The 27,999-nt window shown below is 40.9% G+C and overlaps 1 protein-coding gene across 5 annotated transcripts; it reads right to left on the bottom strand.

Annotated features, from left to right (window-relative positions):
* Nucleotides 1-742: 742 nt before the first annotated feature.
* MAPK14 (mitogen-activated protein kinase 14) lies at nucleotides 743-27,999 on the bottom strand. 5 transcript variants are annotated; one of them, XM_075521536.1, is made up of 13 exons: nucleotides 27,546-27,998; nucleotides 20,157-20,286; nucleotides 16,533-16,591; nucleotides 16,048-16,159; nucleotides 15,485-15,514; nucleotides 14,968-15,015; nucleotides 14,399-14,513; nucleotides 12,826-12,897; nucleotides 6,945-7,024; nucleotides 4,739-4,807; nucleotides 4,119-4,197; nucleotides 3,644-3,817; nucleotides 743-3,167 (listed from the first exon to the last, which is right to left on the bottom strand). In XM_075521536.1, the coding sequence occupies exons 1-13, from the start codon at nucleotides 27,659-27,661 to the stop codon at nucleotides 3,100-3,102; spliced, it is 1,152 nt and encodes a 383-aa protein (XP_075377651.1). In that variant the 5' UTR covers nucleotides 27,662-27,998; the 3' UTR covers nucleotides 743-3,099. The 5 variants fall into 5 exon arrangements, with proteins under 5 accessions (XP_075377651.1, XP_075377654.1, XP_075377653.1 ...); XM_075521539.1 differs by lacking the exon at nucleotides 12,826-12,897 and having other exon boundaries at nucleotides 27,546-27,999; XM_075521538.1 differs by lacking the exon at nucleotides 6,945-7,024 and having other exon boundaries at nucleotides 4,739-4,818; nucleotides 27,546-27,997.

Here is a 27,999-nt window from a genome sequence, read left to right as displayed (position 1 = left end):
GAAAACAAGCAGGGAGGCAGCTACCGTAGAGTTGACAGAACACCCCCACATTTTTCTTTGTACTTACTCAAAGGAGCTGCTGCACAGCTCTGAGGGGAGCGTACCTGTCGTGGGTATCTGCTACCTGACTCGGATCAACACGAACCGCCCGGTTTTATCAAGGCCTGGGAACTTCCGTTATCGAGGCTTTTGTTAGTGTGAAGAAGACAGCTTTGGTCAGTCATTCTTCTGAGTGAATGGCACTGATACACAACAGAAGTCGGAAAATCTCCACTATGGAGAGCCACGATGCTCCTGCTCCCATAAACGCCCTTCCACCACCAACTAGATGGCAGCTGAAGAGGAAAAAAATCACTTTTAAATAGCAAACAAACACAAACCAGTACTACTGGGGACGTGTCCCAGGTCCGGGCAAGTGCAGAACACTGTTGTGTTGAGTAAGCACTTCCCTATACTAAACAAAAAATAAAAATATTTTTTTCTGTGTCCGTTACTCATGGTCAGACTCTAAGCTGGTTTTATATTGAAAGAATTCACTTGGGACAAATACGGACACAAGCCCAGTGTCAGCAGAGAGAGTCAGTCATCAAGTCAGACGGCCTTGGCCCCCCCGCCCCAGCCATCACAGACAGGATCCCGTACGCGGATCCCGTACCTCCCGTACGACGTGAGGGAGGAACTCACACCGTGCCAAAACTGACCGTTCAGCGAAGAGGTTTATAAGTACCATCAGCGCAGTAAATCTGAAAAATAGGTTTTATTTTTAACCAGTGGTATTGTGACATCTTATCTGGCATAACCAATTACAGCAAAATTCATGGATAGAAACAAAATAGCAGATCTCTTCTTTGAAGTGCGTCCTTCTGTTCAGTCTGCAGGGGCTGAACAGCATTGCACTGAAGGTAGGGAGTGCATGCCACACGGGCTCCCGTCAGAGCACGGACTCCGAATGAAACATTCCCACTCACACACGCGCACAGACGCACACACACACACACGCGCACACACAACGTCTATATTTTTAAAAATCTTTAGCAATATTTCCGCATGAAATCACACTGTAGCATCTACACATATAATGGCTGATAAAAATAATCTTGCTGTAGGTTTACATAGTATATCTACATTTTCATTTGAATACCTGGACTGCTGGTCCAGCAGAAAAGGGAGGTTTTCTGTCTTGATTTTGTTGGGCTGAGGAGAGTTTTATCCCAGAGCACGAAATAACTGCTCTCTTCATCTCACCCCAGACTTTTATTAAGTGTTTGACCTGAAGAGATCACTGGAAAGTAGCCTAGGAAGAATCAATGTCATCCGTGTCCCATCCCTTTGTGCTGCCTCTTTAAACACGGGGTAAAAACACTACAAACAGTTCCTCTCCATCCCATAGGTCACAAGAACACAAAATACTGCAAAAGCCTTTCTCCTCACATACACAGGTACGCTGTCTACACAGGATGCCTGCAACAAATAAATGTCTGAAAACGTCTCCTCCACAAGTCCTAAAATCGGGCTCCTGAGCTCCCCAGGTACAGTTCTAGCACACAGACGTGCTGAGAAACCTCCCTCCTGCCAGTGTCTAACTCTGGGCATTTCGGTCACGCAGAGTCCTGTAAAATACAAAATATCTGAACCATGTTTGGATTCAAACATACTCCCTTTCGTGTTTCCTCAGGCAGAGATCAACCTGCTAAGAAACGGCCAAGAAGCTCTTATCTGAGAGGGTAAAAAAAAACCTCTAGTAAATGTTAGTTTTTTATATATATATATAAATATTTATATTTATAGATATAGACAGTGAAAGGGAGATTGTGGTTTTATGCATGCTTATTTCTTTGCTTTGGATTCCAATACTTCTAAAAAAAATTCTTTTCAGGAAATAACTTAAGTTCTGGCACAAGATGCCATAGTTGTTTCTTTGAAGAACATTTTTTACATTTGATCTCACAAGAAACCCTCCGTCCCAAGCTCTCCCCCTCTGAAACCACGCGGTCAGAAGACAAAGAGAAAGGTGCATGTTTCTATGCCGTACATTTTATCCTTTCCTCGCCAAAGCCTCCAGAATGGCAGGTATTTCACAACGAGCTGCAGCACAAGAGGGAGGATGCTGTGATTTCGTGGCACTGGCTGAGGTACTCAGTAAAATAGTTCACTGACTATTTAACTGCCCCAGTGCCATCCCCACAAAAGTAACGACAAAAATCAAGCAGCTCTACATGCACGTACAGCTACGACATGCAACAACACCCCACCTTTTAAGGAACAAAATACACAAACGTGTGGCTAGCAAGAATCTTCTCCAGCCTCCGTCTCCTGGGAGCTAATGCTGGGAAGCCTCAGAACGAGAGGAGGGGAAGAGGGAAAAATACAGGAATACTCAATCCAGGGGTAGGGGCTCTTGCCTCGGAAAGTTATTTCCTGATTACATCGAGTTCGTGCCTGGCTATCTGGGAGCCTTCACCCTGAAAAACAGTGGGTCAGAGACTTCCACTCCAGACTTCCTTTCCCCTCTCTCCCCATTCATTTAAGGCACAAACATATTTACAGTTTCAAACAAAACCTTTTCATGTTCCAAGAATCAGACATTAGAAGGCCTGGACATTCTGCTGTACCAGGAAGATCTGGATGTAAATCAGCCAGCTGGCACTGAACAAGGACATCCCTCAACCCCACCTTCAGTCCTGAAGAAAACAGAGGACTCTAAGCCTATCAAACAACTTCCGTTATTTTGAGGTTACTTAATTGTAGAAGAATTGATAAATGGCAACGATTCTAACCAAACTTTAAACGTCAGCTTCCCCACCTCGCCCCAGCAGTGCAAACTGGTTGAGCACTGTTACTCTGGAAGGACTAAAGAGCAGTCCAAAGAGGTCTTCAGAGCCTTGCCCCAGGCTGTACACAGAATACAAGAGAGCATGCAGCATGTTTACATAGACTCAACTTCCTTCCCTCCCCCCACCCTCCCCAATTCAACACACACAAAACCCCTCCACCAAGGAGAATATTGTTGTGACGAGGCACTTGAACGATAATTGGAGAGTCCCTATGAAAAGGCCTTCCCCTCACAGTGAAGTGGGACAAACAGAAGAGAGCAGTTTCTCAGGACTCCATCTCCTCTTGGTCAAGCGGTGGCGGCACGAAGCTGATTACTTCGTCGTAAGTCAGGCCTGGTGGGAAAAGCGTGACAGACACTTAATCCGCAGTACTAAAAGACATCCCTCGTGCAAGAAAACCTGCAACAATCTTAAAGGTTCTAACGCTATTTTAAGCGACAAACATGGTTTAATTAAGAAGAAGAAAAAGAAAAGAATGGTTACCCTGTTCTCAGAGGCTAACATACACAATGAAAGATACTTCCAGAGCGTTGAGGAGATGTGAATAAGTTTGAAAACATAAAGACACGAGCAACTATGTCACCTACATGTTTGTACGCTCATAGTGATAATTAGTGACCAGGGATTACGCTCCTTATGTGCACAGCACGTGATAGATTCACTCGGTGTTAAGGACCTCAGAACGAACAGGATGCCCACGTTTTTATCAGTCTTTTGTGCCTCCAACCACCATGGCTTAGTTGAACTGCAGCTATGGAACGGACCGCAAGGAAAGCGGGTTGGCGCTCTCTCCCGTCCCCCAAACTCACTTTTCCATTCTTCAATCTCAAGTTCTCTGCTTTCAAAAGACTGGTCATAGGGGTCTGCCACTGGTTCATCGTCCGGGTCGTGATACTGAGCAAAGTAGGCATGAGCCAACGCTTCTGCTGCAGTAATTCGTTTGTCTGTATCCAGTACCAACATCTTCTCTAGCAAGTCCACAGCTGCAAAAGCACCAGAACAGAAAAGAAAGGATTTTACATAGTGAGCTGTGTGACACTATTCTGAAATGTAAGCTCATAAAAGCCCAATGTATATGAGGAATCTGTAGTTTCTCAGGACCCACCCATCATCCACAATTTCTTCCTCTTATACCCTCAGCCCACACATACTTTGTAAACGGGACATAGCTCTGTTCCGAACTACTTCTGCAGTCAAACCAAAACTTTGGGAAAAGTCTCGGTGTCCCAGGACACGCTAGCTTCAGCTTCAGGAAGAGCATGACGTTTACAAAGCGAGCCTTACCTAGAGGATTGGCACCAATAAACACATTTTCAAAGTTCATTTTCGGCATGTAAGACAAAGACTGAATGTAGTTTCTTGCCTGTGGAAATAAATACTCTGTTGAAGTATAACGCAAACCAGCCACCAAGACAGAGTACATTTCAATCATCCTGAAGCACTGGTTATTACAGTCTCCTCACTTCGCCTTCTCTTTACTCATTCTGGTACTTACTAAGCCCATCACTGTTATCCCTTCCCAGCTAAAGGCCACTCAGGACAGCGGAGGAAGAGCGGACATTATTTGGGGTTCATGCAAGACTGAAAAGCAAAGAGGTGCTGCAGGAGCTGACTGCCTTGGAGTCCCGGTAAGGCTGCGTGCAGCATGGCGTCTGTTGGTAAGCCGCACAACATGGCACACAATGCAAAACCGACTCACATCCAGGCTCTCCTGCGTCTCAGAAGTCTGTGGTTGAGTACGCACTGTCCAAATCTCAAGTCTTCATTTAGTACAAAAATCTTGCTGAAGAGCAGGTAGTTAATTGCCCACCCCATGCCACATGCGAGCATATCATTTACAGAAGCAGCGAACACTGCAAGTGAAGACCTGCCCTGCAAACCCCCCTCATCTGCTCAGGTCTCACCTCATGGCTGGGCATCCTGTTAATGAGATATGCAGGGGGTGTTCCCGTCAGACGCATGATCTGCTGAAGCTGGTTAATATCTTAAGTGCCTAGTCAAGGGCTTTGTTAAAAACAGTGCAAAAACCATTTTAAACAGAAAACAGCTGCATACAAAGCATCTCTTCTGCAAACCACAAGGCAAAAGCCAAACAGGCAGAGTCCACTCATTTTTTCAATTACTTGTGAAAAGTTTAGCAATTGCACTAGTGAACACTTAAAACAATGCAGAATTACTGATCAGTTGGTAACAGTGTCAGTACAGAAAGTATTTCCGTCCGCCATAAGTAGCATTACACTACAACACGGTTGCATTCACATTTCCCAACAGTTTTAAGCCACCAGAGCAGATGTTTCCTTTGGCTGAAGCTACTCCTCAAAAATTTTCCTAGGCTGCTGCAGCTACGGACAGCCTCAGGAAAATGAACAAAAATTAAAACAGAAACAAAAATTGTATCCTCTGCACTGGTTACCAGCTTTTTTTCTTGCTGCATAGAAAGTACTTAAGTTCCTTGTGGTGCAAAGTGAAATCGGCTCACAACTGACACCTCCTTCTAAACAGCTTTGAATGCACTTTGATACGTGGGTGAGGTGACAGAAGGCAATAAATGCAAAATTAGCAAAACATTAGCATTGCATAAGACAAATTTAGCTGATGTCAGTGAACAGACAGAGAAAGTAAGAGCAAGTGAAGTAATGCAGCAGAAAAACAGAATTCGTTACAGTGACACACTAAAGGCCCTCAAACACTTAGTAGTTTTGCTATCATTGTATCTTTTGCTACAATGGAAAAAATTAGTAGAAATAGTACTTTACTGCCTTTTTTTTTTTTAAACAGACTCTTGATTTGGACCCAGGAGCAATTATTCTTTTTATTGTGCAATGTTAAAAAAAAAAAAAAGAAAAAAGACCCACTTCAACCTTACGTATGCAAACTAATCTTTTGCTTAACCTCATCAACCTTCAAGCTTATCTCTCGCTAATCCCCTGTACTTCAAATCCCAGACTACCCTTAAGGTCAGTTCACAGGGCACCCAAAGCACCCTGCGTTACTCAGTTCTAACCTTTCCAAGGGTAGAACATCCCAGGGCTTTTTAAACTGGTGTGATATTCAGCAAGTTGACCAATTGATTCCAACTTGCACCACATGCCTGCCTTCATCAAATATAATTCAAGGCTAACCTCGCATTTCGTATTTCCCGTCACTGCTACATGAAAAAGAACATAAGCTGCAGGACAAAATAATCTTATCATCACTCTCCAGCGCGCTGATCCTCTATTACGTACCAGACACAGCAGAGTGACTTGCTAAAGCATGCTAGTTACCTCTATGGAAGTTCATTGCTCACTAGGCATTAACTTGATAATCTGTACCATTACAGCATCTCTTGCTCTTTTATGCACTTCGCCTTCAGAAGCAGGTAAAAAGAAATGCCATTTAATACTGTCTTTGCAGAAGTTCACAATTCAAGATTAGAACAATATAGAAATGGCAGTATGGCTGAAAATAGAGGTCACCCTTTAAAAAGGAGACTGCTGAAAGCTTTTTGCAATTACCTTGATAAAAGGGCCCCACACAGCAATACCCTTTAAATACATGGCACAATTAGTTATATTCTCAGCAGATTATATGCTGTGTGCCCTGGAAACAGCTGCCACATAAAAGCACCTAAAAGGCATTTTGGATTTTATGCTACAAAAACAAAGATGGTGGCAGTAGCGTTTCAGAAGTTAATCATACTACAGAAAGGACTGCGTGTGTTTAGAGGATAACACGCTTGCTCCTGTTAAGAAAGATCCTTGGGTAGGCAATCTGGAGAAATAATAATTGAGACGAGCCTTAAGCTCTTAGCTGTGAAAAATACTTCCCCAGCAGCATCTGATCATACAACGTATCACGAAGTATAAACCCACAAACTGAAAGAAAAGTCACGAAGCAGTAAAATGAGAATATGGAAGGAAGAAATCATACCACAGGCAGAGGTAAGAGGCATAAAGATCAGATACACACAGCATAAGAACTCAAAGCCATCCAAGAGCGAAGAATGACAAAGGAAGAAAAACAACAGAAAATAAATCCCAACACATACTATAGATAGACTACAGGAGGGCAACACACAAACTTGGGACTTCCGAAAGGGCAGATATTACAATCAAAGTGTAAACTCACAGACTCTGAGGAGATTTTCTTCAAAAGCTCAGGCCCTGGGGTTCCAACGAGTCTCAAAATGAGCTTCAACTGATCAATATCTAATGATGGACCATAAAGGAAAATGCTGGGACAAATCAAAATGAAAAGCGCAACATATCAGCCTATTAATGTTGAAAGTTAATGCCTGCCAAGGCCTCAACTGAAAAGCTATTTTAAGCAAACCGTATTCATTCCTCTCGTTTACAATTGAATACCCCCGTGTAACACAGCTCTGTCTGCATCAGACAGATCGAACAACTCGTCTACAAATACACCACATGCATTGAATCGGTCACTGCATCCTTAACTATTGTGGAGCAGAAGTCAAAGCTTTTGCTCCCCTGGCAAAGGACAAAGGATCAGTTTACATGCTCACTTCACCCTTTCAGGCCCCACACCAAAGTAAAAGCGGTTAGCAGGATTAGGTTGCGTTAGTGACAGATGAAGTAAAGCAGAAGGCTGAAAAGTGTAGGCACTAATATTAAAAAAAAAAGCCAAGGCCTTTTGTGAACACCTTCCAAGGTAACTCAGCCACTTACAAAACTTAGGAAGTAAGAAAACGACTGGACCCTGCTCGTGACCTTCAGCGTCCCTAACCCTGAACGTGGGGTGCACCTTTCTCTGGCCCAGAGCAGCCGGGGCGATGCAGCGGGCAGAGGGGCTCGCCCCCGCCAGCTCCCCGGGGACCAGCAGGCCAGGAGGCCAAAGCACCTGGATCACCCCCCTGCCCTACAGACCCGCTGGAGCAGCAGAGAGAACAGAACGTGGGCTCGGATTTAAAATCTCTGTGTAGAAAGCTCTCGGGACGTAGCATTGCAGGTGCAAAGAATGTTTTATCCAGAACAGAGCTTCCACCAGGCCACATACCAATCTGAGCTGCCCTCTTTAACAAGGCAGAAAAATTAAATATTTGGCATAGGTGACAAAACATACACTTGAGGGGAAAAAAAAATAATCCACTAAATACACAGTCATATGTCTAAAACTCAAAATAGTAAGGAGACACAAGGTCTTTTTAAAACCATTAAAATAATAAATCTCCTTTCTTCTCTGAATTATCTTCCATGCTGCCCTTCAAAACCTACTAGTGATTTCAGACTGTCTGCAATGTTTATATTTGCCCTTAAAGTTATATCAAACTAATTATACATTTTCCTTTCAGTAAGAACAGTTCACTTTCTAGACAGTGTTTTTTCTGGGATCAATGCCTTCCTGATGTTTTAAGATACAGTTACAATTCCTTGTTAGAACGTATTTTAATTCAAATACTATAAGCACTTCAAATATTATATCTTTTTTTTTTTTTTAAAAAAGCCTCAGAGTTCCTGTAATACTGGCAAGCTGTATATGAAGGAAATCACCGATACTTTGCTAAAACCTTTGTCTTTTGATGTAAACTTCGGTCTAAAGCTTTACATATGAAATGAATTAAAAGCCCTGGAAATGCTACTTTGTCAGAACAGTTGAACTAATTTCTCACTTCTCAGGTTGCTTGGCCAGCTCCCACTCCAAACCTAAGAGTAAATCCAATGTATCTAGTTGGATTTAGCTTAGCTGCTGAATTGCCAACTCTTAATTGTCAATGCTTAAAATGCTTAAAATGAAATCAGTACATCTACTGGTGTAAGAGAATTAGCAGAGGGTGCTATACTAACCACAATTAGCTCATTTAAATTGGCTTTTCTTCAGTGCCATTTAGAACAGCCCTTACACCTTTCACTCGTTCTTGTGCAAGAAACAGTTGTGCAAATGTCAGACTGCCAGCATGCCTCAAGTCACATGCCATACCTCAGTTTAAGTATTTAAATTCTTTTAAAGGCATTTAAAATCATGTGCACCAGGTGTGCCAACAATACTGCTGCCCAGTTTGCTGTCAGCCCTCTTCCCAGGGAAAACTGCTATTGGAAGATACTTGCGTAATATACTTCAGCGACTTCTCAGATAAACCAGAGAAAACACTGAATGTATAACCGGCACTGCCACAGGCATGCCAAAACCCACCCCCTGCTTCCAGTTTTAGGCCTGCCATCTATAACCCGCTGAATTGCAGCATTCATTTAACTACAGGGCCTACCGCGTCCCAGAGAAATGAGCCGTAAGCAATTAAAGACAGGAAAAAGACTTAGTAAATACAAAGCAAAAGAAAAAAAAAAAAAACAAACCAACAAACGCATGTGCATGGAGAAGGAAAGCGCAGCATGCAACCCCCAAATGCCGTCACCAAGGCACCCCCAACGACTGACGAGTCACAGTGACTCTAAAATTCAGAGAACAACCTGCCATCACCATCAGTAGCAGGCATCGCAAGACTGCAATAGCTTATCCAGGCAAAGCAAAGTTCAGAAGTTGTTTTAGCTGCCACCACAAGCAAGAGTAAGGTGTATCAGAAGAATATGTCATTTCAGACTGGTTAGTGATCACGGAGGTCTCATACTACTGAATAAAAATAGTAATAAAAACACTCTTCAGAGTTTAAAGGGAATACAGTCAACTTAAAACATACAGAAAAAGAAAACTGGCAAAACATTCAAGATATTCTTATTTATACTTTATATCATTTTATGCAAGTCAAATTGTCAAAGTCAACTTTCCTGCTTATTTGTATGAATCACTCACATTACAAGAGCTGTAAAAAAAAAAAAATCAAGAATATACATGTTTAACAGAAACTGATCTTGGCATAAGACAGATACAATAACAACAAAAAGAAAGCCTCTAGCTGATCCTCACATTAAAAGCCTGAAGGACTCTGATTTTCGTTACCTCAACTTTTTTGCCTCTGACTAGTCTGTCCCACAAGCTTGCTCCCCCCCTGGCAGAGATTGTACCCATATTAGAAATCCATCTTTCATCCAAATATTTCCACCCGTAGATTACAACAGGAACAATTCAATTAGCTTACATTCAGTTTTAAGTTAGGAATATCATAACAATCCTGCAGAGCTAAGCCCATATTAATAACTGTTTTTTTTCTAATACTATCTACAATTCTTGCTTTAAGTCAGTGACAGGCATGTTCAGAATCTTGACAGATTAGGTCCTTCAGAACCTAAAACTAAATTCAGCATTAGTTTATCAGTGGCATAATCATCACAAACGGTATTGAAGATCATCATCACAGAATACAACTTTACTACTTACCAGATTAAATTAACTGTACAGCTTGCCTGTACTGAAGCCACTTACAAGTAATATATGCATCTCTGGGCTGTATAAAGAAATATCTGATGGACTGTAAATAACATCACACCACTTCTGCTAAATCCTTGGTGAAAGGAACCAATATTTCAAACAAGAGAATCGTCTGAACAGGAGGATGATCATCCTGAGAAGGCATTACCTATTCTGTCACTATCTATTCCATTTTGGAAATGTGAAGCTATATAGTTAAGAAAATTAACATCTTGAGACCAAAAAGCAAGAAGAATGTAAAATTTTCAGTTGTCAAACAGGAGCGGTTTCTAGCTTCCTGAACACACAGAATGCAGTTACATTGCCTCCAGCTGCAAAGTGAATTCCCTAGAACTGCAGTGGATTTGCATATATTGTATCCTTGGCTACCAGAAGCATGGTAAATATACCGTGAATTAAGCACTTTAATATTAATTGCAAAGTCAGTAAGTCGGCAATTGCATAGTGACACTGCAGGAGGAACACAGGCCTCAGCAGATCTGTGGGTACAAAGACATTATTAAGGGTCCAGAAGTACCCAACAGGCTCTACATCTGGAAAATTCCTAAAACTTTCTCCAAAAATCATGCATATGTAAAGATTTCAAAGAGCCTTCCAAGACAGGAAGAAGCTAGAACCCATCATTATCTTACTTCTGCTTGCTGCCTTTAGATGTCAGCAAAACCAGAGTGCAAGCTGACAGCTTGATGCCTTTCTAGATCCTTGGATGAGTGTTACATGCACAAACAAGATTCATAACCCAGCCCCGCTCCTCTTGTAGTTCTAACCTCATGATCAAACAGCATATACGTTACTTAAAGCAGGGAACCACACACACACAAACCCTAAGAACTATAGTACTACAAAGTTTTATCTACAATGGGAAAGGATTGGGCCTTATTTTTCTTAAAATCTAAGCAATTCAGAACAGAAAAAGCATTTAATTCAAAAGCGTTACTACCATTTGCAAAAGAAATTGAGCATTTATTAAGGTAAAGAATCACAAGCATCTGCTAGGAGAGATAAATTAGTAAAGTATCTTAATATGACGAAGCAAACAATTTAGATCCTAAAAGTAAACTTTATTTTGCATTGCGGGTATTATTGGCTATAATTCACCGCTAAGAATGCAGCTGGAGAAAAAACTTTGCAGGCTTGGAAGATAACTGTTTTGTTCAATTACTAAAGAACACGTTGTGAAGCATTTCTTACATACGCAAATCCTCTTAACAAATATTTTATGTACATGTATCAAGATTTTTTAAATCTAAAGCATTACTAGGGTTAAACAGTGGCAACAGCTTAAAGACTTTTGCTTTGTTTGAATCAACAATTCTTGATCTCTCATTTTTACTTGACAGAAACAAACAAAATCTGCCCAAACCGAATTATACGTGCTAAATCAGCCAATGGAAATATGGCAACTTGTTTCTAGCTTCTAAGCCACTTTCATGTTAGTTCTGCTTCTGGCCCTGACAACAGAAAAAGACAGCAGAGATGACTAAACAGTAAAGTACAGCAAGTTCAACAAATTTGGAGAGAGCTTATGAGATGGAGACAGGCAGAAAAAGAGAAAAAAGGGTAAAGTTAAACCACACTGAAAAGGGAGATGAAACTGTCAAAACTGGAATGAAAGCCTTCCCCGCCACCAAAGAGTTTTATAATCTACATGCTTTCCAGAAGTTACATAGTACACAGAAGGCCAGCATTTCCAACACTAGTTTTCTTTTAATCAAATGCTAATGTATTTGAATTAACAGATATAAATACTAATAAATAAATAAAAGTTATTAAAATAAAGAAACTTGTGGTTGAAAGAATAAACTTTGGTAAAAGGTGGGCAATGTAATTTTCTCTGGCAAATAAAGTCCAGTTTCTAGGCAATGAAAAATCTTGCCAGTAGTAAATTACCCCTATACATTGGGCGGCTGAACAAACAAATGTTGCAAGTATAACAATCTGCATCGAGTCTCAGTTCCAATTTCCTGGGGAAAAATCATGACCAACTCTCACAAAGTGCTCTCATAAATTTGCCAAAGTGTCCTACCCAGCCCACTTTGGTGCAGCAAAAAAATAATTTTGAAAAGATGTTATTCACATCTTGATGTGATCTTTCTCACTTCAATACAAGCATACAGCAAAAGACGGCTCACAAACTGCCTACGCTCCAAGCATGGAAGCGGAACCTAAACATTTCAGAGCAATTTGGAATGGGAACCTTGGCACTGAAGAATCTGCAAACCCACTGCTTTCACAGCATACCACCAGGATACAGAAGAGAGGCCAGAAGGGATGCTTCACATTTGCTAGAAACCTGAAGCATGAGAGGATTCTTAGCAGACAGCCTACTCCATGCAGTTATTTTCTACAAACTCAAAGAACAATGAATTTTAAATAAACTTAAAGGAAAGTAACTCCCAGAAACAAACAACATGTGAGTAATTCCAGTGATGCTAATAGACAATAAAGAGGAATAGATTTGCCTTCTTGCACACTATGATTGTTTCATGTGCAGCAAAATCAAGAACTCACCTCATCATACTGTGAGTACAAGAAGCCATTAATTTAAAAACAAACAAATTAAAAAAAAAAAACCACAACCAAACCCAGAACTTCTTTTTTCGTGAAGTATGTGAAAATGAAGATCTCTGAGTTCCATTTCAAAAAATACATGACTTTTAAAGGATACGGTCTGTACCAGGGAACAATGTTCTTCCAGTCAACAGTTCAGCCATAATGCATCCCACTGACCAAATATCAACTGAACAAAATAAAACAAAAAACAAAACAACGTAATGCAGAAAAATAAAGTCTCAACAGAATCACCCTATCCAACAAGTACAAACAACTTTATCCTTAAATAGTCTTATGGCATTGAAACAATCCAAGATACATTGCAAGCTAACCGATACTGTTCAGTAACTACGTCGTCTAGGACTTGTCCAAATAACAGAATGCTAGATCAGGCACATTTTCCTTCCGGAGCATAACGTGCATTAAACACCAAAGAGCCAGGGGGAGTCTACACAATCAAAGAGGAAAAAACCTGTTCAAGACAACTCTGAGGAGCAAATTTGCATATGGCCTTACTTAAATTCTACCCAAACAACCACCAACTATTACACTACAGATACAAGACAAGTCCATACACATGCAAGAGGAAAAGAGAAAAGAAGAAAAAGTAATGAAGTATGAAATCAGAGTAGAATGTTATTTTCTTTGATCCATATGCTCTCCTGTACAAGAACTATGCTCAGCATTTGCTTTTCTTCTCTGTGCCTGATCTGGAAGTATTGTAGGGAAGCACAGTGTGTTCCTGAAAAGATACTAGAAATTGTAAGGAAGATATAACTGTGAAGGGTCTGGAGCAGAAGTCTTATGAGGAGCGGCTGAGGGAGCTGGGACTGTTTAGCCTGGAGAAAAGGAGGCTGAGGGGAGACCTCATCGCTCTCTACAACTACCTGAAAGGAGGTTGTAGAGAGGTGGGGGTCGGTCTCTTCTCCCAGGTAACAAGTGATAGGACAAGAGGAAATGGCCTCAAGTTGCGCCAGGGGAGGTTTAGACTGGATATTAGGAAATTTTTCTTCACCGAGAGGGTTATCAAGCATTGGAACAGACTGCCCAGGGAAGTGGTTGAGTCGCCATCCCTGGAGGTATTTAAAGGACGTTTGGATGAGGTACTTAGAGACATGGTGTAGTGGTGGTTTTTGGCAGTGTTAGGTTTATGGTTGGACTCGATGATCTTAAAGGTCTTTTCCAACCTATATGATTCTGTGATTCTGTGAAGAAGCGGCTAAGGAGAGAGGAAAGCAAGGGAGATTTATGTACTTTTTAGCATTTCTTCACACCATAGCTCCAGACATTTTTCAGCGAATTCCCAGCAGCTTCCTAGAAACACACCTTCTCCTCATCCAGATATATTCCATTCACTTACTTAAAAAACCACTGTGCTAGGAAAAATAAGGGGCAAGTGCTGACAATATTTTGCTGATTGCTATTTCAAAGGTTCAAGTTTAAAGAAGTCTTGTGAACGCTATCACAATGATTCTTAACTTACATCTGATAGACTGTGGATCTGATAGACTGTGGTTCAAATACTAATTCTATGCCTTCCTTCTTTTAATCACCCTTACTGAAGCCTAATTACCGTGACTGCCAACTTATGCGATCAAATGGAAAGGAGCACGTACAGAGGACAACCTCTTTTTTTTTTTTTCCAAAATTCAAGAACTGCAAAGCCTTGTGTTAGTTAAATGCATTACCTGTCTGGTTGTAATGCATCCAGTTCAGCATGATCTCAGGAGCCCTGTACCACCGGGTAGCCACATACCCGGTCATCTCATCATCTGTGTGTCGGGCCAAGCCAAAATCCAGAATCTACAGAACAGAAAAGACATCCACTAACTACTGCAGTGGAACAACGCAAACTAGTTAGAGCAAATAACTAGGCAGTTATTGGATTGGGTGGAGGAGAGGTGGTGCAACTGCAAAAGCAGATTATGAAACTAAATTTCACAACCTGTTAAGAGACACTAGCCTAGAACAGCGTAGGACTCAACAATCAGAATTACGTCTCGGTATCCCCTCTCTAAAATAACTAAACCCATACTAAAGCTGTTAACTCTTCACTTCCACGATGATTCATTAAAAACACATGAACAGATACAGAAAAAACATCCTTACAGCCTCTTACAGCTGAGAAGGACATTATTACTTTGGGCCACAAAAGTATTTCCATGAGGAATTATTTTGTCCCTTTAATTCCAAGGAACATCCACAAGGCATTCACTCAAATCATAGGCAAACCAATCAGACCTTGTGATTACATTACCTTTAGCTCACAGTCTTCATTTACAGCTAGGTTACTAGGTTTTAAATCCTAAAAAATTAAATAACATCAGCATTAACAGCAGTATATATGTTGCTTCACAAGCCTAAAATAGATAAATATGCAAATGCAGATAGAAAATAGATTCTAACTGGCTGTAAATATCAACTCTCCATACTTGGGAAAGTTATTTTATCCCAGATCAGCTATCTCTTCTGTGGTCCTCAGAGGTCTCACGTAAGCAGAAATGCAGAAAGGCTTATTGCAACACCAGTCCTCTAGATATATATTTAACAAATAAAGACTGTATTTCACAAAGATGCAAGTCAAACATAGGCAGGAACAGAAGCTACAGATCTTGACAACCACTCCCCATGTTTAACCTTTTGACTGTTTAACTGAAATAATTCTCAGAAAATTTCTTCTTATTTCTATAGGTACTACACTGTAAGATTCTGTGCTACATTTTTTAAAGACATTTTAAGACAGTACAGAAAGCAATCTTAGGATAAATACTCACCCTGTGTATTATGTCAGCTGAATGGATGTACTGTAAGGCAAACCGACAAATTTTATATAACAGTTCAAGTAGCCTCCTTCTCATTTCTTCACTAGACAATGCTGCCCTACCCCGACCCACACAACTCAAATGCTATAGCTTGTCTGCAGAAGGAACCGACTGTGTGTCTACGGGCTTCAAGTAGGCATTTCACTTTGTCTCTCCTTAGGAACACCCAGGAGCACTTCCACCATCAGTGGAACAACACAAGTAAACAAAACTGAAGAAATGGAAGATTCATAGTCAGAGCAGATTAGAGGGCAGCCTACTCCATAATTTTCCAGACTCTGCCCATAGGAGTGTATAGAAATATCTTCTTAAATGATACATATCTTTACTGATACAGAGCTCCAAAGAGGTATGAAGGGAAGGAATAATAATAATAAGTTATCCTACGATACGTTCGGAAAGTTACAGAAGCCTCACTATGTACTCAGATGGATCTCTGAGGATATGACATTCATCAAGGACTTCCACCTCCCGTTGATGAGCTATCAACATTCAGGTAGGACAGGTGCAAGTACCTTCAGTCCCCGAAGAATCTGGTATATGAGGAACTGCACATGGTCATCAGTGAGTTTCTGGCATTTCACAATGTTGTTCAGATCTGCTCCCATAAGGTGTGTCACCAAGTACCTATGAACAAAAGGAAACACATGGGCTATGAAGCAATCCCTTCAATGGGATTAGGATAAAAATTCTCTGTAAAGCTCCAGTAGCAGGGCTGACTGTCCCAAAGCTTGTTGCTGAATGAAATACAGCTCACGACACTTTAAATAACGTAGCAGATTAGTACGCCGATTCTTACAGCGCTGGTCAATAAAACACAAGTGAACAAGTTTGAAGAGTCCAATAGCTTAGGATGTCCTAGTATCTTTTGTGTTGGAATTCGTAATTGTTTGAGAATGACGGCAGACAAATTAAGGTGGCAAATATTTCTATAACAATCTGGGAGAGGTAAGGAAGATTCAAAAGATGTTTTGTTGCAGTCTTCAGAGAAGTTACCTACACATCATTGAATTCTTCTAGTGACTTGGCAGGGGTGAACACATCCAACAAACCAATCACCTAGAAAGAAAACAGTAAAGTGAAAAATGGGTGAAATACATTCATAGTATAGTATGATACAGTTAATAAGATCCTTTGTGGAATAGAAACTACTCATTCCAGTAGACGTTTCGTGTCCAACTACATGAATCATTCAGATGTACACAAACTAGTATTCATATAAGATCAGAAACAAACATTCAATCCTCATGTTAAAAAAATATTAAGGTTAAAAATATACAGCTGTCTTTTCACACCAGCCATCCACTTACAGCATCAAACAGGAGCCATAACAAAAGGCAGGTGTAAACGCTGATTTAGAATACCTTATTTCAAAAACCAACTAAAGTTTGCTCAGGAAATAAATGGATGAGAAAAACAGAAAAACAGCCACCAGACAAAACTGCTTCCTGCTCAATTCTTAGTTATCCTGTTGACTACATACTAAAATAAGAATTGGGAGGCTGTGTTTGTTTCACTTGTACTGAGTAATGGCTAGAGAAATTCAAGGATCTGTGACACAAGCGATGAATAATAATGACTACAATAGAAAATAAGTTGGGAAAACAGTGCAATGCAATGAAGACCCAATTTTCACAAACAGCTTCACACTGTCATTTGTATTTTCTGCCCAAAGAACAGCTACTCCACCTTTCATTTTACAGCTGAGCTGTTCTAACAGTAGAGAGTAAACGTATATGCATGTGTTACCTTGTGGAAAAGAATAACTATACCTTATTATCTCATAATTATCTTCTAGGTCATTTACAGCATTTTAAAAAATCCATCTGGTCGATAAAGATTATTCTAATTTTCACTGGAATGTGCTTTGAAACCTTATTTTCCTTCTCTTAATAGCAAATAATATTTTATTTTATGAATATATGAAATAAAGGGACAGGTTCTCTTCATCCACCTCCAAAAAACTCCTCTTCCCTTTTTAAGTCAGCATCTCGCTTGTCTCGGATACACAAACATCATGCACATTTCAGCAACTTCACTAATGGTTCAAGCGTGCAAATGAAACCACAAGTTGGATTCCTGCGTTCCCCTTCGCACCATCCTTTTGATCCTATTGTTGACACTTGTCAAGGATGTCAGAATCAATTGCGCTATCTCTAAGCAGAGCATTAAAGAGAAAATCTTTGAGGAACCTACACTATGTTTTTGGAAAAGAGCAAGTGGGTAGGAAATAAAAGCCTCTGTCTAATCTATATTATACATTATAGATTGCATTTTATTGAGGAAACTGAAGAGAGATGAACACTTTTCTGTCTCTCTTGATACACATCGCAGCAACTCCATTTCTAGACAGGTATCTTATTCAAACTCTAACATTCACAGCCGTCCTGTATAATAATTCTCGTGTTTACTGTTTCTTTCTCTGGTGGACTCTTCCATATCAGTTTTTACAGAAAAAAAAAAAAAAAAATCAACATTATCCATGCAGTTTAGCACGGAAAGACAAAAACTGACTTTGCTATCTAGATTTCAGGGTTTTTTTCATTTATCATTTTTATTTTGCTACACCATAAAGCACACTATCAAACTATCCATATCTTCCATCGAGTTTCATAAACACTTAAATACAGTTATTCTGCAGCGCATCACTGACTCGCTTCTAAAGAAGTGGGAACACCAGCAGATTCAGAACCCAAGCCCTAACCTTGGGCTTTCCCCTCCCAGCATTTTGGGATGTCACAGAGCTTATTAATTTCTTCATACGACAACAAACTCATTTGCTCTCCTATCTGCTCAGCATTGTGCTTTACGCAAGCTAACAAGGCCTCCTGGAACTTGGAGGTACAACACAGACACACTCGAGTGCTCTGCAGATCCATTTTTTTGCTCAAGATCATCACGACCAGACTAGATACAGCACATAGAAAACCATCCCATGCTCAAGTCCCTTAAGCCGCCATAGCCTCCAGATTTGCTGGTGTGTTCTGTGCCACCTAAACCCAAGCGTTTTACTTCTGAACCGAGATCTGAATAGTCAACACACTAGCACTAGTAAGCCTGCCTGAACTGGCTCTGAACATCTCTGCATCTGCAGGATTTTTAAACCGCAACCTAGATAAACTTCCCACAGATAGATGACAGTATGATGAACTGATAATAAATATTTCTATATATAAACAACTTAACTTCCTTTCATCCCTTACTCTCAAATCTACATAGGCTCTTTGCAATACTAATCCAAAAATATTAGCGAGTGCTAGACATAGAACTGTTGTAGCACCAGTCACCATCTAATTTTCACTGCTTAACCTTATTCGCTTAGACAAAATGGATTGATATGCTGAATTTTTTTTTTCTTTGATAACAGATATTCAAAGCTTTCCTGTTGGGAGACTCTCTCAGCTATGAGAAAAGGTCCAGAAAAAACTCCAGGGGATGGATATTAAGCAGGATCAAATGCTACCTCTACTGTTGAGACAGTGGTATCGTACAGAGGCACTGAGGAAGTACTGTTGACAATAGTACATATATGCATCAAAAGTTCCAATTATGTTAGCCACACTAAAAACGCCAGGAAGATTTAAGGGATACCAACTGCTGACTGCGGTGGTTACAAGCCACAACACGCAACCATCACTGCCACAACAGAAGTCCTGAACAGAGCTTCAGAGGAGAACCTTCCAATGAAATGAGGCTTGTTTGGCCTTTTGTGCTAGATGAAGGTCCTAGGTTTGCGCAGCTCACTTCCAAAACAGTACTTCCCTTCTGCTGAGTTGGAGTTTGCTTGGACAAAAGAAATCAAGAGCCTTCCTTTCCTCTTTACATTCCAACAGCTCTACAGAGGGCAGGTTATGAGACTTTTTGCTCCAATTGCATGTCATATTTGCTCCAAACAGCGTGCAATATAAATATGTTGGTGTGTTAATGCCACAAACACACAGAAGTGGTCAACCAACTGTTTTCTATACCAAATGGAAGTTATATCAAAAAATGGTTAGACAATATACAGCACAGTTCAATATAACATTTGCCACATCCTATTTTGTTTCCCTGTTGATTATTTAAGTGGATAGCTTGTACAAAAAGCCATCCGATTCCCACACCCCCCTGCCGACCCTTTTTTCCTCCCTATTTTACCTACAGGAATCTAGTGAACATCTACTCCACATCCTTCTGACATAGGCAAGCCAAGACAAACAAAAATGAAAAACCCTCCAGAAGACACTAAACAACAAACTTTGAGATTTTCTTTTTTTAAAAATAAATTTTTCTTAAACTAATGAAAATTACAGTTTACTACAGCAAGCGAGCAGGAAAATGTAAGTGACATCACCTGTGTCCTAAATCCTTACAACAGCATGAACCTGCTCAGCAGTAATTTCCAAATTATTCTAGGAAATATTAAGACTTTTTAATACAAAATTGGTTATGTAGTTTTGGGGGGGGGGGGGGGGGGGGGGTTTATCTGCATGCTTTCCTAAAACCATAATCCCTTGGACTACTGCAAGCTTTGTATTTGTATGAGAAAAACGTATGCCACAAGATCCTTAAATGCAATCATGCTGGATGCTCCCTGGACAGTCCAACTTTAGACCACCTTTTCATACCATCTCCTTCCACTTACGTTTTCGTGTTTCATGTGCTTAAGTAGCCGTAGCTCTCGGTAGGTCCTTTTGGCATGGATGATAGACTGAAATGGTCGGGACAGCTTCTTTACAGCCACACGCAACCCAGTTTTTGTGTCAAAGGCAGAACTACAATAAAGAGTAATCAAATTATCAAAAGGAATTATTTATAAACACCTTCAAATCCATACTTAGCAACTCCAGATGGCAGCTATCTGGACACTGAGTCACAGTCAACCCATTTCTGCAATGAAAATAATTTCTAGGCATCCTGGTCCACAACCTGCACCCCCACCCAAAATCCCCACATATTTACACAACTGTTGGTTTCTACAGAAAGCATTTACAAGATGAGTCTTGTTCACACAGTAAAGGGAAATTTTGTAGAAAAAGAGAGAAATGTTTATGATTTTTCTGTCTAAAAACACTTGTGCTCTTAAACATAAATATGGCAATAAAACTCTGGAGAGAGGAAGAGTACTTGTAAATATGATCTGTATTCCTAAACATATTTTCATACACCACACTTCATCACAAAATGCTACGCTCAAGATACTATCTTTTATGGTTTAAGTCCATACAAAAATCCAAGGCCTGTGCCTAATAAAATTAACCATGATGGCTGTTAATCACAATTGAAGCTAAAAATCAAACCTCTCTGGTAAATCACATCTAATCCTAAACTCCTGTTACACAAAAATGCATGTGAATAAATGACATTTAGCTGTACATTACTAAAACTTGTCCCTTTAGCAGAAATTTATACATAAAACCTGTACATATAAATAATGTTTCTTCTTCGAACCCATGAAGACTAACTCCATCTGATTTGGTAACTTCAGATACATATAGTTGATATTTTGTGCTGCAAAATCATCTTTGGAAGTAAGTCCTATTACAACCTCTTTATTTATAATATTAAGAAGCAAAAGCCCTATACTTTTGAAACAACCAAGTATTTAACACATGAAGAACTATGTTAAATTTCTGATACACTGCGTAAAATCTTCCAGAGCTTAGGGCTTACATGTGAAGAACTAAAGAAATGTAGGTATTCAGCTGTGAAACAAATTACTCCTCTTTCTTCTCTTCTCTGATGTTCTTACCTAAAACAGCTCTGGTTTGTCAAAGAGGAAGGAGGAGGAGAAAGAGAGGATGTGAAATCAAGGTTACACTTGATTCAAGATAACAGACAAGGGGAAAGTATGGAATGGAGAAAGAGAAGGACAACATTTGTTTATTCTGCTGCTGCATTTTGATTCAGGGCAAACTCCTGCTTCCATTTAAAAGGGAGTAAGCACTACTTGATAAACATCAAGTGAGAAGGAAAGCTATAAATTCATAAATGTAAAGCGTGAAGCAGCTTAACTAACAGAAAGTTCAAAACCAGTCACAAAAGTAGTCCTCGAACAAAACCACAACTGCATATACAACCCTCATGCCCCACCCCCGCCAAAGCAGCTATCTGAAATAAATGTAGTTGCCATTTATTTTTAAAGCAACTAACTGGAATTAACTTGCAAAAAGACCCCTTATCTCGAAGTTGTTCAGTTTCCAAGGAAACTTGCTATATGAGGTTTATGAGAAATAGAAAACAAAATACAAGCTTGTTTCTATGAACAGCGATCCTTCCCCTGGGTCCTGCAAGAGAATGGAAAAACACACTGTGCACGACGGAAGAAGAGTGTCTCCTTCTCTATAAGGGGCACCTGCACGCACACAGTGGAAAGAGCTCTCCGGAAAAGATACGAAGATGCAGCCAGACAGAAGATTACAGCAGCACCAAACTGTCATAATCGAATTACTCAAGCTACACCATACTGTCTCAAAGAATGCCCGTTACCAACCATTTCCACACACGAGTTACCCTTTACACCTCACTCAGCCTGGGCAGACAAAAGAAGCCATTAAGCATTAATTTTTTTAATCTTGATTTCAAATGATCTTCAGCAAGTCTTCACACATCACTAGAATATCGATATTTAAGCTGCAACACTTCAGGAAACATAGAATTCAATTTGTTTAAGCCTCACGTAGACCATTTTGCAACATACAAACATACCTAATTCAGGCTGTAATTATACGACAATATTTTAATGATACTCAAGGTGTTTTCTAGGACTTAGAGCAAAAATAAGATTAGTCATCATAATTCAACACATGCTGTTGTGAATTAGTCATGAATCTATCAGCTTACAAACATTTCAGGTACAAAAGGCAGCATATACCAGTATCTCTTTCATCTTGAAAAGAAGGGGATCCCCTGCATATTAACCACCTTCACAGCTACACAGTCAGATCTCTCTCTTGGTTTCCACAAGATCCTCTTTACAGAAGATTTCAGAACCACGAGATGTATCACAAGCTATTTCAGAGTCCAAAGTAAATTCAATTTCACCTTATTTTTAATGACATTTTTGGGGTCGTATCAAGTCATTGTTCCGCTGCACTAGATGTACAACCTCCAAGGAGAATTGCAATCAGCAGAGCTGAGACACTGTTTAACCGGCACAACGACATTGTGCACAAGCCCAGGAAAGAAAATTTTGTATTACTGCACATTCGCAAACTAGAGTTACTCTTGAAGTCAGAAGAATTCTAAGTTCAGGCACATTTGAGGCCTAAAAACTATTTCCCTACAGATAAAGGCATGCTGAGCAATTTTCTGCCAATACGGATAACTGCCTAATGGTTTTCACGAGTACGGAACACAGAGCTACAGAACAGCTGTCATCTTGCAGAACGTTTGACAGAACACTAAGCTGGCTTTCATCACAGACTTAAAACAGCTGCATTACACTGATCATATTTCAGCTAAAAAAGCCCAATTTGGAAAAAATTGCATGATCCACAGTTTTAAATCCCTTTTAAAACAAGATCAGCACAAACTCAGAATTTATCACAGCTTCCATGGTTTTTAACAGGTCTTACACAGTATTGTGCTACAGCACACGAACTGCATCCATCTCACTAAGTGAGCTAAAACTACAATTCTGAGCTAACCTGAATTCAATCCAGAACATAAGAGCGAGAATAAAACAATTTATTTTAGAGAACCTATCCACTGATTCAACTTACATCTTCTAAGAAGTAACACATGAAGCAGTCTGAGGAACTGAAGCACACAGAGAATTACTGAGTGCAATTTATTTAAACATTAGATAATCAGCATGCTAATTTTTGTGCAAAGACTATTTTGCTAAATACTACGCTGCTCGTCGCTAGCGCCTACGCAAATACCCAACCTAACTGCGTCTCTTCAGTGGTACCTTTGGAGTTAATTTATGCAGCCCTAGTTACAGAGCGAAAAAACACAGTTCTTAGCACCTGACAGTTTATCATTAACACCAGTCACTCCTGAGTTCAGTCTATACATGCATTTCAATCAGCTACCCTCCCAACACACTATAAAAAGTTGTAAATCTTATTCTCCTCTGCTATGTTGGCTTCTAAGAAAGTTGCAATAAAAATCTCCCTATAGAACAGCTGTGCTCACACTAATTTCATTTCTTAATATACAAAGTTCCCATCAAGTTCAAACTACTTGCCTTCACTTTCAGAGCTCTGCTCACAGCTTTTCTGTGCGTGCCCATCTCCTGCTCAATCCCCCTTCCTCACATGTGTTCTGCTAATCCTACCTGTACGGCTGCTTCATCCCACTCACAGGTTTACAGTTCTTTTCATATCACTCCTCATGTATCTGCCACACCTTGCTGGAGAAGCAGGCACTTGTCCCTCCAAGCGCATACATACTTGGAGGCACTTGCACACTTTGATAAGGGATTAGTAAGCCTAAAGACGCACACTGGTAAAAAAAAAAATCCACAGAGGAACTATTACTACAAAGGTGATATTTAGGGTTGTTATTTCATGTCTTCTGGAGCTTAATTTTTTAAAATTTCTTAAATCCATAGTATTTCTCTGTTAGTTTAAAAAGAGGGGAATTATCTCAGTATCTTCATAATACACAGGAAATTCAGAGTCAGCATTGGTACAACTGTGGGGCAAAATGGGAAGAAATCACAGGTTTTGGAAGGGCCACGTGACCTGACCATCTACAAACAAAAAAAGCTAAAAGATTCTCATGCAAGATGGTGAGGAAGAGTAAGTCTTGGCTGTTCAATTCCTTTCCAAATTAAATAAGGCAATACAGACAGCCTGCAAAGCAATTAAACCAAAACCCTTCTTTTACAAAGGTATCAATACAACATACAAAGAACTGCTGCAAAAAATATGACGACAAAGTAAACTCCTACGAGTATACCGAGACTGCCTTCACAGATTTTAGAAACTGATGGCAAAGATTGTCAAAACACCTCTCTGCTTAGCTTAGAGCTGGCTGAACTAATGCCATTTGCCAAGACTTCCCTCCAGCACATAAAAGAAACGAAGCAATCCTCCAGCTAAACTGTGAGCCACCGATCGATCCCATCTCCATTCAGCAACTTCCCACTGCAAGATGCTGCATTATCTAGGCCCCTCTCCTCCTTATGTGAAGTATTACAAGACTCATACTTCAGGAACCCACATGTGTTCTAGTGTAGACCTGATTACAAAATCCTTTTCATGCAAAAGACTATGTTGTATGAGTATACAAAACTGTTGCAAGAATAAATGAAATAGCATTTCACACAACAGATGTCACAGCAGTTGTTACATGACTTCGTAATGAAAAATCTGAGGATCCATATCGATGTTTCTCGAAGTTTTGGAACCAAATCCCTACTTGCATCTCCACATGCTTTCAGTTTTTAAAACGGATCCTGAGAAACACCCGAGTTGGCTATTTGAATATCCTCCTTCCAACACCACACACAATACTTCCAAAAACAGTGGAATATTTGCTCTAAGTTTAAGCACATACCTTGTGCACCTTAAGCTGCCTGCAGAAAATGCCTCTCTCTCTCTCCATCCACTGACTACAAAATAAAGTCAGGTTCTTTTATTAGGGTGTTCCGAGTCATACTCGCATTAGAGATTTAAAGCAGCCTACAGCAGACAGCTCCATAGTCTAAATGAATCATCTGCTGGCTTAATTCTTTCTTTTTTATTAACTTTTCCCCCACTTTCTAGAAATTCCTCATTTTTAAATACCTCACCTTGACAACTAAATAAACAATACATCATTTTGCTACATTCTAATATAATAATGCAGTAGACATACACGGAAGTGTATTTAACCATTCAGTTTCAGGGTGGTTAAAACCCCGCAATTTACTATCCCAACACAGAGGTACACCAAAGGCAAAGTCTCAAAGGAAACCAGGGAACTTTTTTACTAGGGAGAAAAATCTCTAAAGGGACAGAGAGCAGAACAAGTCATTGCAGGAATATCCTAAATACTATGCATCACCGTATGCAGCTTAATAAAGTAACATATATATGCAAGGTTTTTTTTTGTTGTTTTTTTTTTTAATTCTGATGTACTTTCCACATCACTAGTCTTTCTGAACTGTATCTTTTCTGAAAGCTATTTTGAGAAGAACATGCAGAAAGCCATTCACATGGATTGCAAAAAGCCTCATGTGCCACATGTCTGTAATTGCTTCCAATACAAAATTGTTTCATCTGGTCTGAACACAGTTGCACAATCTTCGAAAGTTTTGACACAGCAAAACAGGAAATTCATGATGCAAACTTCAGTTATTGGTTGTGAAAACAAACTTTGGAAGTACCACACGCACAATGGAGATTGCGGGGAGGTGGCAAACAAGAGGAATGGGCTAGACTGTGTAGGGTCAACCTTAAAAATACAATGGACAACGCATTGAGCAAATTAATTTCCTATTACATTCAGGGGCTTATGTAACTCAGTGGCACTTACAGAGGTATTTATCAGCTATGGCAGCGAGGCCCTTCTGTCACCAGAACTAAACCCTTCTATTTTAAAAAAACTCAGCAAGTACATTGGTTAATCTTGCTACTAGAATTGACCAGCCTTTGTCTTCTATGAAATATAAGCATTTGCATACTTGAGGTACAGCAGTTTTAAGAAATGCATGTGATTTAAGCTGAACTTACCAACAATTTTGTAACAGTAGGGTAAGAACAGCTGAGAACTTTATTTCTTGAAAACTGCAGCACGTGCAAAACAACTTTTCTTTACTAGTAGAGTGCACTATGCATCCCTCCTTATGGTAGAACATAAATGATATTCACAATACAGATTTGCACATTATGTTAATGAAAAAATATGCATGCCTGCTCAAATACAGCAGCAGAGCAGCTGTGTAATCATTATGCACCCACATTTGAAAATTCTGATCACACTTTGACAGAGCCAAAGAACACAGAACAAAAACCAGAATGTTCGTGTGGAAGACATTTCTTAATAAAAAGACACAGTAAGCTGTGAACACTTTCATGCAGCTCTACTCTATGACTGCTAAAGTCTGCCAAACCGATTCAAATACAACTTTGTATTTAAGATTAAGCAATGTATACAGCCCAGTTAATTTATGTTTAATGATCCAACATACTTCAGCAGAGAAACTACAAATTAAGGAAGTATTGTGTTTCACACGTGTAACCTGTCATATGTTTTGTTCCTATTAGGTAAGCATTAAAAACTAAACTCTTATCTTCAAGCTCTCCGTATTTCTGCAGGTCTCATACCAGGACTTTACTCTCCCAGGCAGTGCATACTGCAATAATTCTGTCATTCTACAGCAATAAAACAAGTTTTCCTGTACTGATCTACGATTGCCAAGAAAATACCAACACTTGTAAACCCACTGTTGCAAGTCAGGCACACAAAAACAACCCTCATAGCCTTCCCTCTACCCTCCCTGCCTATCAACAGATTCCAGTTAAAAATATAATTGCCTCAAATATAATCTACCCTTCAGGTCCAGAAGGAAACTGGGACAAGAGCTGCTAGGCCCTCAGCTCTGCACAGCCAGCTACGGGGGACTTGCCAGTCTCCATCCCTCTCCACCCCCCACCTACTAACTGCAAGAAGGCACGGTGAAATATGTCTATATGAGATCATTCGGGGGGGGGGGGGGGGGGGGGGTTGGGACATGATTATCTTCCCCTGCAAAAATGTTTTAGTGCCACCTGCCATGTGGTGCAATCCCCGACGCATTCCAAAGACAAGACTGCGGCTTCCCGGCAGTACCGCTCTTCAACCGAGGGAAAAAGTGTTTCTTGCAGGAGACTGGTAAAAAGCTGGGGGGGAGGAATAGCCAGAGGACAAGCAAGCCCCGCTCTCTTCGCTTTGCTTCCCGCGGTGACCGCCCTGCACGCATCCCGCCGCGGGTCCCTGCAAGCTGGGGCAGGTTTCCAGGCGGAGAGAGCGGGCGGGGGCCGAGGGGGTGGGCAGCAACCTGACGCGATCCCCCCCTGCACACACACACCCCCGCACCCCGTCCCCTCCCAGCACTCACCAGACGGAGCCGTAGGCCCCGGAGCCGACCGGGGAGAGGTTCTGGTAGCGCTCGGGCACCTCCCACACCGTCTTGTTCAGCTCCTGCCGGTAGAACTTGGGCCGCTCCTGAGACATCTCGGCTCCGGAGCCCGCCCCGCCCGGCCCGGCCCGGCGGGAGGGGGAGGCTCTGCCCGCGGCTGCAGCAGCACCACCGCCGCCGCCACCACCTCCAGCAGCGCCGGCTTCTTCCTTCCTTCCTCCTCTCCTCTCGCCTCCCCGCCTCGCTTCTCCCGCGGGCGGGGGCGGCCCTGCAACAGCAACGCCCTCCCCGCCGCCGCCGCCCCCTCACGCCGCCGACCGTTGGCCGCCGCCGCCCCGCCCGCTCGCGCGCGCCCCCTCGCGCGGCCGGTTGCCCTCCCCCCCGCCTTCACCTCACCTCAGGGGCGGGCGCGGGGACAGCAGCGGGGCGCTGG

Source organism: Mycteria americana, chromosome 20 (genome assembly GCF_035582795.1).
Source record: "Mycteria americana isolate JAX WOST 10 ecotype Jacksonville Zoo and Gardens chromosome 20, USCA_MyAme_1.0, whole genome shotgun sequence".
Taxonomy (NCBI): domain Eukaryota; kingdom Metazoa; phylum Chordata; class Aves; order Ciconiiformes; family Ciconiidae; genus Mycteria; species Mycteria americana.
This window is presented reverse-complemented; position numbering and strand designations above follow the sequence as displayed.